The sequence below is a fragment of the Giraffa tippelskirchi genome, chromosome 7, assembly GCF_054371585.1.
Source record: "Giraffa tippelskirchi isolate mGirTip1 chromosome 7, T2T-mGirTip1v1.2.pri, whole genome shotgun sequence".
NCBI classification, from domain to species: domain Eukaryota; kingdom Metazoa; phylum Chordata; class Mammalia; order Artiodactyla; family Giraffidae; genus Giraffa; species Giraffa tippelskirchi.
This window is the reverse complement of record NC_137281.1, coordinates 80,650,203-80,666,950: the sequence shown is the minus strand read 5'-3', so window position 1 is coordinate 80,666,950 and position 16,748 is coordinate 80,650,203. Positions and strand designations below refer to the sequence as shown.

The window sequence follows — 16,748 nt, the reverse complement described above, 5'->3', positions numbered from 1 at the left end:
CCTTTCTTTGGGATTGGAACGAAAACTGACCTTTTCCAGTCCTGTGGCCACTGCTGAGTTTCCCAAATTTGCTGGCATATCGAGTGCAGCACTTTCACAGCATCACCTTTGAGGATTTGAAATAGCTCAACTGGAATTCCATCACCTCCACTAGCTTTGTTCGTAGTGATGCTTTTCAAGGCCCACTTGACTTCACATTCCAGGATGTCTGGCTGTAGGTGAGTGATCACACCATCGTGATTATCTGGGTCGTGAAGATCTTTTTTGTACAGTTCTTCTGTGTATTCTTGCCACCTCTTCTTAATATCTTCTGCTTCTGTTAGGTCCATACCATTTCTGTCCTTTATCGAGCCTATCTTTGCATGAAATGTTCCTTTGGTATCTCTAATTTTCTTGATGAGATCTCTAGTCTTTCCCAATCTGTTGTTTTCCTCTATTTCTTTGCACTGACCACTGAGGAAGGCTTTCTTATCTCTCCTTGCTATTCTTTGGAACTCTGCATTGAGATGGGAATATCTTTCCTTTTCTCCTTTGCTTTTTGCTTCTCTTCTCTTCCGAGCTATCTGTAAGGCCTCCTCAGACAGCCATTTTGCTTTCTTGCATTTCTTTTCCATGGGGATTTTCTTGATCCCTGTCTCCTGTACAATGTCATGAACCTCTGTCCATAGTTCGTCAGGCACTCTGTCTATCAGGTCTAGTCCCTTAAATCTATTTGTCACTTCCACTGTATACTCATAAGGGATTTGATCTAGGTCATACCTGAATGGTCTAGTGGTTTTCCCTACTTTCTTCAATTTAAGTCTGAATTTGGCAATAAGCAGTTCATGATCTGAGCCACAGTCTGCTCCTGGTCTTGTTTTTGCTGACCGTATAGAGCTTCTCCATCTTTGGCTGCAAAGAATATAATCAATCTGATTTCGGTGGTGACCATCTGGTGATGTCCACGTGTAGAGTCTTCTCTTGTGTTGTTGGAATAGTGTGTTTGCTATTACCAGTGCGTTCTCGTGGCAAAACTCTATTAGCCTTTGCCCTGCTTCATTCTGTACTCCCAAGGCCAAACTTGCCTGTTACGCCAGGTGTTTCTTGACTTCCTACTTTTGCATTCCAGTCCCCTATAATGAAAAGGACATCTTTTTTGGGTGTTAGTTCTAGGAGGTCTTGTAGGTCTTCATAGAACCGTTCAACTTCAGCTTCTTCAGCGTTACTGGTCGGGGCATAGACTTGGATTACCGTGATATTGAATGGTTTGCCTTGGAAACGAATAGAGATCATTCTGTCGTTTTTGAGATTGCATCCAAGTACTGCATTTCGGACTCTTTTGTTGACCATGATGGCTACTCCATTTCTTCTAAGGGATTCTTGCCCACAGTAGTAGATATAATGGTCGTCTGAGTTAAATTCACCCATTCCAGTCCATCTTAGTTCGCTGATTCCTAGAATGTCGACGTTCACTCTTGCCATCTCCTGTTTGACCACTTCCAGTTTGCCTTGATTCATGGACCTAACATTCCAGGTTCCTATGCAATATTGCTCTTTACAGCATCGGACTCTGCGTCTATCACCAGTCACATCCACAGTTGGGTATCGTTTTTGCTTTGGCTCCATCCCATCATTCTTTCTGGAGTTATTTCTCCACTGATCTCCATTAGCATATTGGGCACCTACTGACCTGGGGAGTTCATCTTTCAGTGTCCTATCCTTTTGCCTTTTCATACTGTTCATGTATGATTTTACTACCTTACAAAAATATCTTCAGCTTTTTCTCTTTAGAACCTTGTAGTATTTACATTTTGTTTTTTAAGATCGGACACTTGGGGTTTGAAAAATCATCTTCTTTTTATTGATTTATTTTGGATGCCTTTAGAATAACATTGACATTAAAGGTTAACACTTTGAGTTTGTGGAGAGTGTTGCAGCAATATCCATGTTTTATTTTTTGCTTATGAAGAATCTTTTGCATGTTATTTTAGGTGTAAACCGACAGAAAGCTCAAGAGTGGTGTATCAAACATGGCTTTGAATTGGTTGAACTTAGTCCGGAAGAGTTGCCTGAGGAAGATGGTAAGTATTTTTATGTCTGGAGAAAACATAGATTTTGGATTCAGAGATGAGAGATTATTTTAATTCAAGGAAGAAGAATCAAAGTGATATTCAAAACACATTATTTTTCCCTAGCTTTTTGAAAAGATTTATGCAGAATCCATTGATGCAGTCTGACTATTAATTGAATAATCCATTTATTTGATTTTACCACCCATTTTAGGACTTTTGAAATGTTTGTTTTTCTTATGGATAGAGATATCTACCTAAATCTTAGTCATTTCCCCAATCTCTTATCCTGTCTTTGCTGCCAAAAAAGGAGGGTTTGGCCTATATTCATAAATAATTATAAAGTTTATGTTTCTTATTTTGAATTCCTAGTAACCTGAGGCTGAATTCCTAGGGACCCTAGGGGGCACGTCAGAGCTATTTGTACGCCTTTTGGACATTTGAAACCACAAATAGACCAGAATGTCCCCCCGCCCCTGGGAGGGTAACTCTGTACTTACCTTCCTTCTACTATATTTTAGACCTTCTCTTTCTTTCCCCTCTTTTTTTCCTTCCCCCATTCTTCTTCTCATGTTTTTTCCTTCCAAGTACAACTGTGCTAGCTACTATGGAGTCTACCAAGAAGACAGTTTTGGCCTCCAAAACCTTATAATCTGGTACAAGAGATGAAACTTGTATACAAATTACTGAATACAATGGAACTTCCTAAGTATTATAAAAAATGTATATCATGGTGCTATGGTGTTTCAGAGATCAAAGAGGTTATTTTGCTTCAGAAGTTCAAAGAATGCATTGGCACTGTGAACTCGCACTTGTGAGCTACTCCGTGGGAAAGAAATAGAGAAGGTACTGGATTTAGAGCTAGAGGACTGGTGGGAAGATGCTAGTTGTTGCAAAAGACATTCTTAGTAGGGCAGCCAACTTGAATTAAAGTTCATAGAGAGACTAAAAGTAATCATTACGTGAAACCTATTTTTTTAAAAACAGAAATTAAGAAACATTTTTCTATATTCTGACTTAGAATTTTTTCCAAAATGTTGTTACCTTCAGGAATAAAGCCCCACCAGAGAAAAAGAGGACAAAAATGAAATAAAAAGGCTGATTTTTCTCCCTTTACATTTTTTAGAATATTGAAAATTATTAAGTATAATTTCTCCTCCATGTTTTTCTAGAATTCTTGAAACTTGTGCCCTGTTTTACACGCTAGCATGTGTGTGATTGCTTACTTCTGGCACAAGAATGTTCTCTTTTTCCTATTGTCTTTGAGAATCAACATTTGAGTCATTTTCTTTATCTGTTTTCATTTTGGAATCTCTGCTCCTTTATCTTGCTATGCTGCTCCCTTACCCCTTGTCTGGATAATGTTCCTTTTTAAAAAAAAATTTATTCATTTTTAATTGGAGGATAATTGCTTTACAACATTGTGTTGGTTTCTGCTATGTGTGCGTGCGTAGATAGTTGCTCAGTCGTGTCCAGCTCTTTGTGACCCCGTGGACTGTAGCCTGCCAGGCTCCCCTGTCCATGGGAATTCTCCAGGCAAGAATACTGGAGTGGTTTGCCATGCCCTCCTCCAGGGGATCTTCCCAACCCAGGGATTGAACCCAGGTCTCCTGCATTGCAGGTGGATTCTTTACCATCTGAGCCACCAGTGAAGCCTGGTTTCTGCTATACATCAACATAAATTAACCATAGTGAATAATGTTCTTGTATTCAGTATAATCTTTTTTTAAAAAATTATTCAATCTTGTTCCTTTATTATTTTGTGTCTTGTATATAAGACTCTCTTTTTTTTTTTTTTTTTTTTTATGGTTGTGCCATGTGGCTTGCAGGATCTTAGTTCCCTGACCAGGGATCAAACCCTGGCCTATGGCAGTGAGAATGTGGAGTCCTAACCGCTGGAGCGCCAGGGAATTCCCTAACTGAGCTTAAAAGTAGATTTCAACATATTGTCTTTAGGTAAATTAATTAAAACCTTCCTAGAATGTTTCAATGCCAATTGTTTGCATACACCCTCATCATTTATTGGCATGTATTATTCCACATACTCTCATTGTTTATTGGCGTGTATTGTTCCCATATACCTTCATTGTTTTTTCCCATGTATTCTCATCCTATATACCCTCATCATTTCCCACATACACCCTCTCGTTTATTGGCATGTATTATTCAAACATCAATATGAGACTTCATGTTTGTTTGTATTAAATTAATCTTGTTGATTCTAGTTCTTTATTTCTGATCATATTTTTGGCTCCTGGTTGTATATCATCTGAAGTATTAGTTATTCTTTCAAGACTTGAATCACTGAAAGTTAAGACAAACATAGCTTTTATTTCTTCATTTAAACACTGATGGTGATAAACTTGTCTTTGTTGAGTATTTCCGGTTTAATCCTTCCTATATTTCTGTTAGGTTGGTAGGATGGTATTTAAACGATTTATCATCTCATCATTTACTGAATGCCTCTTGTCTTTCAGGCACTATGTTAGTTTAAGTAGTGAGAATAATGAATTCAGTAAGACATGACTCCTGCCTTCAAGGAGTTTCCAGTTTAAAGGGGAAGGTTACACCAGTGAATCATCAGTTCCAGTGCATCTTTTCCATGGGAAAGGTATACAGAGTGATGTCATCCCCACTTTTCTTTGAGAATAGCATGAGTGATTTGCCCTTAATCAAATAGCTAATAAGTTACAGAGCCTGGCTTCACATTCAGATCTTAGGACTTCTGATTCTGTGCTGTTCCCGTTAAACCACCCAAGACTGGGCCAGGCCACTAGAGACAGGTTCTGTATAGACTGTGCTCTGTAAACTCTTAAAAAACTTTTTAAACCACATGAAAACTTTTAGATTCTGCTGCTATTTTCCACATGAGTATTGTTAAGACTCAGCTGAAGGATTTTCATTTCCTTTGTACACACTCATATCTACATTGTAGATAAAAATACTGCCTTATTATTGGTATGCTAACTAGGATTACTGCCCCGTTATTTTTAGTGTCAAATTCCAGAAGCAAGATAGTACCGATACTGAATTAATTAAACTAAGTTATCAGTGTTTGTGGTTTTTCTTTTTTTTTTTAAATGACCCCTTGTCTGTCTCTTATGCTTATAGTAATTTTACTTCTCACTCTTAAGCTCTCTATTTCTCATCAAGAAATTGTTATCTAGATGTCTATTATAAATAGTAATTACCACTGTATGGCTCCCAATGAGGAAAAGTTGGGGCATTTACTGGATTTTATAGCATACCAAGAGGACCTTTCCTGCCCTTAGGAAACTCATTGTTTATGAATAGCCAAGTTTGTTATTTCTAGTACTACCCCAGGATTGTATAATTGATGGAAACTAGCATTTTCAGAGGCATGTGAGTGGATTCCATTGGTGAGGTAATGAGGTTGACTTTACTATATAAACCTTTTATACTGTGTGTTTATTTAATTTAGTTTCTAGAATATATTTTTAATTAAAGCTGTGGCTCAGACAGTAAGGAATCCGCCTGCAATGCCAAAGACCCAGGTTTGAGCCCTGGGTTGGGAAGATACCCTGGAGAAGGGAATGGCAACCCACTCCAGTATTCTTGCCTGGAGAATCCCATGGACAGGGGGCTACAGTCCATGGGGTAACAAAGAGTCAGACACAACTGAGCAACTAACACTTTTCATAGTTGATTTACAGTGTTGTATTAATTTATGCTATACAACAGAGTGATTCAGTTGTGTGTGTATATGTATGTGCTGTGCTTAGTTGCTCAGTTGTGTCTGACCCTTTGCAACCCCATGGACTATAGCCTGCCAGGCTCCTCTGTCCATGGGGATTCTCCAGACAAGAATACTGGAGTGGTTTGCCATGCCCTCCTTGAGGGGATCTTCCCAACCCAGGGATCAAACCCAGGTCTCCCGGATTGCAGGTGGATTCTTTACTGTCTGAGCCACCAGGGAAGCCCAAGAATACTGGAGTGGGTAGCCTATCCCTTCTCCGGGGGATCTTCCCAACCCACAAATTGAACCCAGGGTCTCCTGCATTGCAGGCAGATTCTTTACCGGCTGAGCTACCAGGGAAGTTCTGGGTATATATCTATATCTATATCTATATCTATACACAAAAAAATATAAAAAATATACATATATATATAAAATAATATATATGAGCATATATATATATATTCTTTTTTATATTCTTTTCCATCATGGTGGAAAATATCTCAGGATATTGAATATAGTTCCCTGTGCTATACAGTACGACCTTGTGGTTTATCCATTCTGTATGTAATGGTTTGCTTCTACTAACCACAACCTCCTACTCCATGTCTTCCCCCACCCCCACCCCCACCCCCTTGGCAACCACAAATCTGTTCTCTATGTCTGTTTTTGTTATGTAGTTATGTTGATTTGTGTCATATTTTAGATTCCACATAGAAGTGATATTATATGGTATTTGTCTTTTTCTTTCTGACTGACTTTGCTTAGTATGATAATCTTTGGGTCCATCCATGTTGCTGCAAATGGCATTATTGCCGCCTTTTTGATGGCTGAGTAATGTTCCATTGTGTATACAGACCACATCTTCTTTATCCATTCATCTCTTCATGGACATTTATGTTGTTTCCATGTCTTTGCTATTGTATATAGTGCTGCTGTGAATATAGGTTTGCATGTATCTTTTTGAATTATAGTTTTGTCTGAGTATATGCCCAGGAGTGGGATTGATGGATCATAAGATGAGTCTATTTTTAGTTTTTTGAGGAACCTTCATTCTGTTTTTCACAGTGGCTGTACCAATTTGCATTCCCACCAACAGTGTAGGAGGGTTCCCTTCTCTCCATACCCTCTAATAGCAGTAATTGCTATTTGAAGACTTTTTAATGATGGCCATTCTGACTTGTGTGAGGTACTACCTCATTGTAGTTTTGATTTGCATTTCTCTAATAATTAATGATGTTGAGCATCTTTTCATGTGCCTGTTGGCTATCTGTACGTTTTCTTTGGAGAAAAGTCTATTTAGGTCTTCTGCCTGTTTTTTGATTGGGTTTTTGTTTTTTTGTTGCTGTTGAGTTGTATGAACTGTATATGTATTTTGGAAATGAAGCCCTTGTCAGTTACATCATATGCAAATATTTCCTCCCATTCTGTAGGTTGTCTTTTTGTTTTGTGTCCTTTGCTTTGGAAAAGCTTATAAGTTTAATTAGGTCTCATTTGTTTATTTTGGCTTTTATTTCTATTGCCTTGGGAGACTGACCTAAGAAGACATTGGCTTTATGTCAGAGATTTATGACATAAAACGATTTATGGCAGAGAATGTTTTGCCTATGGTCTCTTCTAGGAGTTTTATGGGGTCTTGTCTTATATTTATATCTTTAAAGCATTTTGAATTTATTTTTGTGTATGGTGAGAGGGTATATTTTAGCTTTATTGTTTTACGTGTGGCTGTCCAACTTTCCCAGCACCACTTGGTGAAGAGACTGTCTTTTCCCCATTGTATATTCTTGCCTCTTTTGTTGAAGATTAATTGACCATAGGTGTGTGGGATTATTTCTGGTCTCTCTATTCTATTCCATTGATCCATATTTCTGTTTCTGTGCCGATACATGCTGTTTTATATTCTTCTAAATTGTGGTGGAAAATATCTCAGAATATTGAATTTAGTTCCCTGTGCTATACAGTAGGGCCTCGTTTATCCATTCTGTATGTCACGGTTTGCTTCCACTAACCCCAACCTCCCACTCCATCCCTTCTCCCACTCCCTTGACAACCACAGGTCTTTTCTCTATGGCTGTTTTTGTTTTGTAGATATGTTATGCCTCCTGCTTTGTTCTTTTCCTTCAGGGTTGCTTCGGCAATCCTGGTGTTTTATGGTTTCATATAAATTTTAGGATTATTCTGGTTCTGTGAAAAATGCCATGGGTAATTTAATAGGAATTGCATTAAATTTGTAGATTGCTTTGGGTAGTAGGGCCTTTATTTTTGGATATGGTTGCTTTATAATGTTGTATTAATTTCTGCTGTACAATGGAGTGAATCAGATCTATGTATATATATCTTCTTTCTCTTGGACCTCTCTTCCACCCCCACCTTTCCCCATTCCATCTAGATCATCACAGAACACTGAGCTGAGCTCCCACTAGCTAGATGTTTTACATATGGCAGTGCTTATACATCAGTCCCAGTCTCCCAATTTAGTATGGCTGTTTTAGCAATATTAAATCTTCCAATCCAATAGCATGGGATATCTTTCCATTTCTTTAAATCATCAGTAAAGAACATTAAAAAAGGATGTGTGTGTATCACACATAACCCTCTTAGACTTCAAATAATACAACATGCTAAGCAAAGTAAGTCATAGAGAGACAAACACCATATGATATCACTTACATGTGGAATCTAAAGTACAATACAAATCAACATGGGTCCATCATGTTGCTACAAATGGCATTATTTCATTCCTTTTGGTGGCTGAGTAATATTCTATTGTGTATGTAGGCCACATCTTCTTTATCCATTCTTCTGCCTATGGATATTTAGGTTGCATCTTTAATTTCCTTTATTAATATTTTGTAGTTTCTAGCATATAAGTACATCTTTCACCTCCTTGATGAGGTTTATTCCTAGGTAATTTTTTGGATGTGATTTTAAATGAGATTGTTTACATTCCCTTTCTCATATTTCATTGTTAGTGTAAAGAAATGCAACTGATTTCTGTATGTTAATCTTGTATCTTGCTAAGTTGCTGAATTTGTTTATCAATTCTAGTAATTTTTGTGTGGAGTCTTGAGGATTTTCTGATATGATGTCATGTCATCTACAAATAATGACATTTTTACCTCTTCCTTTGTAATTTGATACCTTTTATTTCTTGTCTGGTTGCTGTGGCTAGGACTTTCAATACTGTGTTGAATAGGAATGATGATAGTGGGCCTCCTTGTTCCAGATTTTAAAGAGAAGGCTATCAGCCTTTCACTGTTGCATATTATATTGACTGTGGGCTTGTCATAAATAACTTTTATAGTATTGAGATATGTTCCTTTTATACCCACTTTGGTAAGAGTTTTTATCATGAATGGGTGTTATATTTGGTCAGGTGGTTTTTCTGCATCTATTGAGATGATTATGCGGTTTTTATCTTTTGTTGAGGTGATGTATCACATTGACTGATTTGCATATGTTGAACCATCCTTGTGAACTTGGGATGAATCCCACTTGGTCATGGTATATGATCTTTTTTATGTGTTGTTGGATTCAGTTTGCTATTTTACGTCTGTGTTCATCAAAGATCATTATTGCTGTTCAGTCGCTAAGTTATGTGTGACTCTTTGTGACCTCATGAACTGCAGCACGCCAGGCTTCCCTGTCCTTCAGTATCTCCCAGAGTTTACTTAAACTCATGTCCATTGAGTCGGTAATGCCGTCCAACCATCTCATCCTCTGTCGCCCGCTTCTTGCCCTCAATCTTTCCCAGCATCAGAGTCTTTTCCAATAAGTAGTCTCTTCACATCAGGTGGCCAAAGTATTAGAGCTTCAGTATCAGTCCTTCCAATGAATATTCAAGGTTAATTTCCTTTAGGATTGATTGACTGGTTTGATCTCTTTGCTGTCTGTGGGAATCTCAAGAGTCTTTTCCAGCACCACAGGTCAAAAGCTCAGTCTTTAAGCTCTCAGCCTTCTTTATGGTCCAGCTGTCACATCTGTACATGATTACTGAAAAAAACATAGCTTTGACTATATGGACCTTTCTCAGCAAAGTGATGTCTCTGCTTTTTAATATACTGTCTAGGTTTGTCATAGCTTTTCTTCCAAGGAGCACAAGGCTCTTTAGTTCCTCTTTACTTCTCCCATTAGAATGGTGTCATCTGCATATCTGAGGTTGTTGATATTTTTCCTGGCAATCTTGATTCCAGCTTGTGACTCATCTAGCCTGGCATTTCACATGATATACTCTGCATATAAGTTAAATAATCAAGGTAACAATATACAACCTTGATGTACTTCTTTCCCAATTTTGATCCAGTCCATTGCTCCATGTCTAGTTCTAATTATTGTTTCTTGACCTACATACAGGTTTCTCAGGAGGCAGGTAAGGTGGTCTGGTATTCCCATCTAAGAGTTTTCCAGTTTGTCATAATCCACACAGTCAAAGGCTTTAGCATAGTCAATGAAGCAAAAGTAGATGTTTTTCTGGAATTCCCTTGCTTTTTCTATGATCCAGCAGATGTTGGCAATTTGTTCTCTGGTTCCTGTGCCTTTTCTAAATCTAGCTTGTGCATATGGAAAATCTTGGTTCACGTACTGCTGAAGCCTAGCTTGAAGGATTTTGAGCATTCTTGCCAGCATGTGAAATGAGTGCAATTGTGCGATAGTTTCAACATTCTTTGGCATTGCCCTTCTTTTGAATTGGAATGAAAACTGACCTTTTCCAGTCCTGTGGCCACTGCTGAGTTTTCCAAATTTGCTGGCATATTGAGTGCAGCACTTTATCAGCATCATCTTTTAGAATTTGAAACAGCTCAGTTGGAATTCTGTAACCTCCACTAGCTTTGTTTGTAGTGATGCTTCCTAAGGCCCACTTGACTTCACACTCCAGAATGTCTGACTCTAGGTAAGTGAACACTTCATCGTGGTTATCTGAGTCATTAAGATCTTTTTTGTATAGTTCTGTGTTTTTTTGCCACCTATCTTAGTCTCTTCTGTTTCTGTTAAGTCTTTGCCATTTTTGTCCTTTATTGTGCTCATCTTTGCATAAAATGTTCCCTTGGTAACCGGTTTTTTGAAGCGCTCTCGTCTTTCCCACTCTATTGTTTTCCTCTATTTCTTTGCATTATTCACTTAAGAAGGCTTTCTTATCTCTCCTAGCTATTCTCTGGAACTCTGCATTCAGTTGGGTATATTGTTCCCTTTCTCCTTTTCCTTTCACTTCTCTTCTTTTCTCAGCTATTTGTAAGGCCTCCTCAGACAACCATTTTGCCTTTTTGCATTTCTTTTCCTTGGAAATGGTTTGATCACCTCCTCCTGTACAATGTATCAAACCTCTGTCCATAGTTCTTCAGGCATTCTGTGTACCAGATCTAATCCCTTGAATCTATTCATCACCTCCACTGCATAATCATAAGGAATTTGATTTAGGTCATACCTGAATGGCCTAATGGTTTCCCTACAGTCTTCATTTTAAGCCTGAATTTTGCAATAAGTTGCTGATGATCTAAGCCACAGTCAGCTCCTGATCTTGTTTTTGCTGACTGTATAGAGCTTCTCCATCTTAGGCTACAAAGATTATAATCAATCTCATTTCACTATTGACTATCTGGTGATGTCCATGTGTAGAGTCGTCTGTTGTGTTGTTGGAAGAGGGTATTTGCTATGACCAGTGCATTCTCTTGGGAAAACTCTGTATTAGCCTTTGCCCTGCTTCATTTTGTACTCCATAATATCATCAGAGATACTGGCCTGTAATTTTCTTTTTTGGTGGTATCTTTGTTTAGTTTGGTATCACGGTGATGGGGGCTTCATAGTATGTCTTTGGTAGTGTTGCCTTCTCTTCAGTCTTTTGGAAGAATTTGAGAAGGATTGGTAAAAGTTCTTTGTATGTTTGGTACAATTCACCTGTGAAGCCATCTGGACCTGGACTTGCATTTGTAGGGAATTTTTTGTTTTTTGTTTTTTCAACTACAGATTCTCTTTCACTTCTAGTGATCCGTCTTTTCAAATTAACTTCTTGATTCAGTTTTAATGGAATGTATTTTTCTGGAAACTTGTTCATTTCTTCTCCATTGTTGAATTTGTTGGCATAAAATTGTTCATAGTATTCTTTTATGGTTTTCATGTTTGGGTTCCACATAAGTGAAAAAAATCTTCTTGATCATATTTTCACATGTGACTTTACTTAAACATAATGAAAAGTTCCATTTTAAAAACAATTTGTGACAAGCAATGAAAGGTGGATACTGTACAGTAATGTGGAGTGGAAGAGAACAAAGAGCAAGAGATCATGGAACCAAAGGTTGGTCTTCATCCAAAGAAGGTGATGTTGTGTGTATGTGGGATTGGAAGGGAGTCCTCTACTATGAGCTCCTTTTGGAAAACCAATTAATTCCAATAAGTACTGCTCCCACGTGGACCAAGTGAAAGCAGCACTAGACAAAAAGTGTCTGGAATTAGTCAACAGAAAATGCATAATCTTCCATCAGGATAACTCAAGACCACATGTTTCTTTGATGACTAGGCAAAAAGTGTTACAACTTGACTGGAAAGTTCTGATTCATCATCATATTCACCAGATATTGCACCTTTGGATGTCCATTTATTTCAATCTTTATAAAATTCTCTTAATGGAAGAAATGTCAATTCCCTGGATGATTGTAAAAGACACCTGCAACAGTTCTTTGCTCAAAAAGATACAAAGTTTCAGGAAGGTGGAATTATGAGGTTGCCTGAAAAATGGCAGAAGATAGTAGAACAAAATAGTGAATACATTGTTCGGTAAAGTTCTTGGTGAAAATGAAAAACAGGTCTGTTATTGTTACTTTAAAACCGAAGGAACTTTTTGGCCAACCTAGTAGTAGTGTATTCCCATCAATTTCTCACTTTATGTCTGTCAGTATTTGTTTTATGTATTTGGGTGTTCCTGTATTGGGTGCATATAGTGCCCTCTTTTATTTTTCTTTATGCCTTTTGTTTTAAAGTCTATTTTGTCTGACATGAGTATTGCCAACTCTTGCTTTCTTGTGATCTTCATTTGCATGATATATCTTTTTCCATCCCCTCACTTCCAATCTGTGTGTTCTTTGCCCTAAAGTGCAAAGTGCCTTGTAGTGCCTACAAGGGTGCCTTGTAGGTGGCATAGTCTCTTGTTTTTTTAATCCAGTCCGCCACCCTGTGTCTTTTGATTGGAACAGTCTGTTTACATTTGAGGAAATTATTGGTAAATATGTATTTAATGCCACTTTAAACTTTGTTTTCCAGTTGATTCTGTGTTTCTTCTTTGTCTCTTCGTTTTTTATTTTGTGGTTTGATGATTTCTCTTTATTTTATGCTTGTGTTTTCTGTTTGGTTTTTGTGAATCTGTTGTATGTTTTTGATTTGTGGTTACCCTGTTTTTCAAGTATGTTAACCCCTTCCTGTATCTGCTTGCTTTTAGACTGGTAGTCATATAGGCTCAAATGAAAGAATCTGTATTTTCTTACTCTCCTACCCTGCATTTTATCATTTTTATGTCCTCAGTTACATCTTCATGTTTATCCTTTTGCTATTCCTTACGTTTATCATTGCTTTGATAAATAGATTTAAAGCCTTTTTTTTTTGTTTTTGGTCTGTATACTGGCTTATTTAAATGATTTACTTTACAATTGTGATTTTCTCTTTTCTATATCTTCTTCCTTCTTTTATAATAAGACCTTAATATTTCTTTTAGAATAAGTCTAGTATTGCTCTTTTCTTTTAGTTTTTCCTTGTCTGAGAAATTCTTTCTCTCTCCTTCTCTTCTAAATGATATTCTTGCTGGGTAGAGCATTCTAGGTTGCAGATTTTTCCCTTTTAAGACTTTAAATATGTTTATCCACTCCCTTCTAGTCTGCATTATTTCTGTAGAGAAATCAGCTTATAGCCTTATGGGTGTTCCCTTATAATTAACTCTCTGTTTTTCTTTTACTGCATTTAGAATCTTCTCTTTGTCTTTAACTTTTGCCATTTTGATTATGTCTTGGTATAGGTCTGTTTGGGTTCATCTTGTTCAGGAACTTTTGGGCTTTCTGTATCTGGATATCTGTTTCTTTCTTTAGGTTTGGAAAGTTTTTAGCCATAATTTCTTCCAACACGTTTTCAATCCCCTTTTCTCTTTCTTCTCTGTCTGAAGTCCCTATTATCATAGAGTGGCACACTTTATGTTATCCCATGCATGCATGCTCAGTTGCTTTAGTCATGTCCAACTCTTTGCAACCCCATGAACCATAGCCTGCCAGGCACCTCTGTCCATGGGTTTTTCCCTGCAGGAGTACTGGAGTGGGTTGCAGTGCCCTTCTTCAGGGAATTTTCCCAACCCAGGGATTGAACCCACGTTTTCTGTGTCTCCTGCATTGCAGGAGAATTTACCGCTGAGCCACTGGGGAAGCCCAGGTTATCCCATAAGTATTTTATATTATTTTCACTTTTTTTCTTCATTTGGCTTTCTGGCTACTGTGTTCTGAATGGATGATTTTCATTATTCTATTTTCCAGATCACTTTTTCATTCTGCTAGTCATTGCCTTGATCTTAGTTTTAATCTTGGCAAATGAACTTTCTAATTTTCTTGCCTCCTCCTCATAGTTCCTAGTTATTTGTTTGTTTGTTTTACAGTAATATGCATTTCTGTCGATAGCCTTTCTTAATTCCTCTGGTGTGTTCATTACCTCTTTTTTGAACTTGGAGTCTGTTACACTGAAGAGGCCTGTTTAATTGTTCTTTTAGGGAAATTCTCTTGGTCTCTTAACTGGTAGTGGTTCCTCTGCATCTGCATTTTACATATATTTCTCTTACTCTGAGTTTAGGAGAAACTTATATACTGTGGTCTTGGAAGGCTATTTATTTGTGGGAGTGTCTCTGTGTAGCTTGTGTGGGTTTAACGTTTTCGGTGCAAGAGCTGCTTTTATGTGGATGCCTTCCGCCTCTCCTCAGCATGTGCTGGCTGTTATCCCCTGATAGGGGTGCACAGATGCTGTCACTCATGTGTTCTCCCAGGCCGATGGCAGCATTGGCTGATGCCCACTCCCAGGGCCTGTGACGGCAGCTCCTGTGCACTCCTAGGTCTCACAGTGGCAGGGGCAGTGACTGGCGCCTGCTCTTGGATCTCTCTGTGCCTGTGGTGGTTTGTGTTGCCCCCAGAGCTTGCATAGGCAGTGTCCTGAAGTCTGAGACTGTGTGTGCAGGGAAAGAAGCTCTTAAAGCAGTCCTGCCTTTCCCTTTGCGTGGCCCCTACAGTGGCACCTTGCCTCTGTGTTGGTCCCGGCTTCTTCCTCATGCACCTTTGGTTGTGGGCGTACTATACTCCAACCCTTCAGGCCATCTCTGCACAGCCAGCCCCAGCACTCCCCCTGAGTTTGACCTCCAAAGCCTGAGGTGCAGCACCCAGCCCCCACCTGCACTGGCAGACATGTGTCTCAGACTGGGTAGTGCAGGGCGGCCACACCTGTCTATGTCGGTCTCCATTTTGCCTTCTCCAGCCAGTTGCTGCACTCTCCTTTGAGGCTCCAAAGCTCCCACTCTGTCCTGGCTGATCTCTCTGCTGGTGCGGGGACTTCCCAGGATATTGGAACCTTTCCTCTTGGATAGCTCCCTTCCAGGGATGCAGGTCCTGTCCTGATTCCTTTCTCTTTCTTTTTTCCTTTTCTTTTGTCCTACCTGGTTATGTGGAAATTTTCTTCCCCTTTCAGTTTTTCTGCCAGTGTTCAGTGGGTGTTCTGTGAGAATTGTTCCACGTGTAGATGTATTTTTGATGTATTTGTTGAAGGAGGTGAGCTCCACATCCTTCTACTCTGCCATCTTGTTCACGCTCCAGTTTCTAGAATATTCTTATCAGGAGCTCTAAGCTTTGTATTTTCTTAGTTTTTTGTTTTTTTTTTTTCCTTTTTACGTAAGTTATAGTGTGAAATAACAACTAAATAGGCAAGATAATTGTCAGTTATTTTGAAGTGTGGACTGTGGCCCACAGTCCTAGATGTACACATATAGTCAGCCCTCTGTATCTAAGGGTTTTGCATCCATGGATTCAACCAACAGCACTGAAAATTTTCAGAAAAAAAAATCCAGAGGGTTCGAAAAAGTTTACATAGTATTAGGTATTATAAGTAGTCAAGGGATGATTTAAAGTATATGGGAGGAAAAAAGGTATATGGGATGATGCGGGTAGATTATGTGCTAGGTCACTTTAGTCATGTCCAACTCTGTGCATCCCTATGGACTGCAGCCTGCCAGGCTCCTCTGTCCATGGGATTTTCCAGGCAGGAATATTGGAGTGGGTTGCTGTACCCTTTTCCAGGGGTTCTTCCAGACCCAGGGATTGATCAGCGGGTAGATTATATGTAAATACTAAGCCATTTTATATAAGGGACTTGAGCATCTGCAGATTTTGCTATCTGTGGTGGGGAGAGAGTCCTGGAGCCAGTCCTCCATGAATACTGAGGGATGAATATATACAAATATTTGTGTGTGTGTAGTGTAAGTGTGTGTGTGTATATATGTGTATATATATATATATTTTCCCCTCCCTGATTAGATGACTTCCCAGAATCTACAGGAGTAAAGCGAATTGTTCAAGCCTTGAATGCCAACGTCTGGTCCAATGTAGTGATGAAGAATGGTAAGTAACTTGGGACTAAACGTCCTAAGGATTTTTTTCCTCTGTTCTTTCTAAGTTTTAAATTATTCAGATATATGTGGAAGCATTAAGATTATATGAAATCTGTATATTTGTTCCATTTTAAAGTCCCCAGTTGAAGGGAAAGCCAAAATAAACATTTCTAAGAATTTAAAATATATGTTTAATCGTTAACAAGAATTTGGAACTTAGGTTTAATATGATTGGCCTTGTCTTTGGCTTTGAGAAATACCCCCAAAGTTGTAAAGCATGAACTCTATCCTTACAGAGCTCATAGGCCAACAGAGGAATCAAAGTGTGTACTTTTAAAATGCTAGATAACTGTGCAAGGCAGTCTTTGGTGAGAACAGAATGCCTGATCCAAGC

General features: G+C 38.5%; 1 protein-coding gene across 5 annotated transcripts in view; it reads left to right on the top strand.

The window, feature by feature from the left end:
• Positions 1–16,748, top strand: part of AAGAB (alpha and gamma adaptin binding protein) — a 73,973-nt gene that overhangs the window by 23,013 nt on the left and 34,212 nt on the right. For all 5 annotated transcript variants that reach the window (XM_081511846.1, XM_081511845.1, XM_081511844.1 and 2 more), the window contains 2 exons: positions 1,971–2,060; positions 16,281–16,364. In XM_081511846.1, the coding sequence (XP_081367972.1) occupies positions 1,971–2,060; positions 16,281–16,364 (174 nt within the window). The remainder of the gene's footprint in view (positions 1–1,970; positions 2,061–16,280; positions 16,365–16,748) is intronic.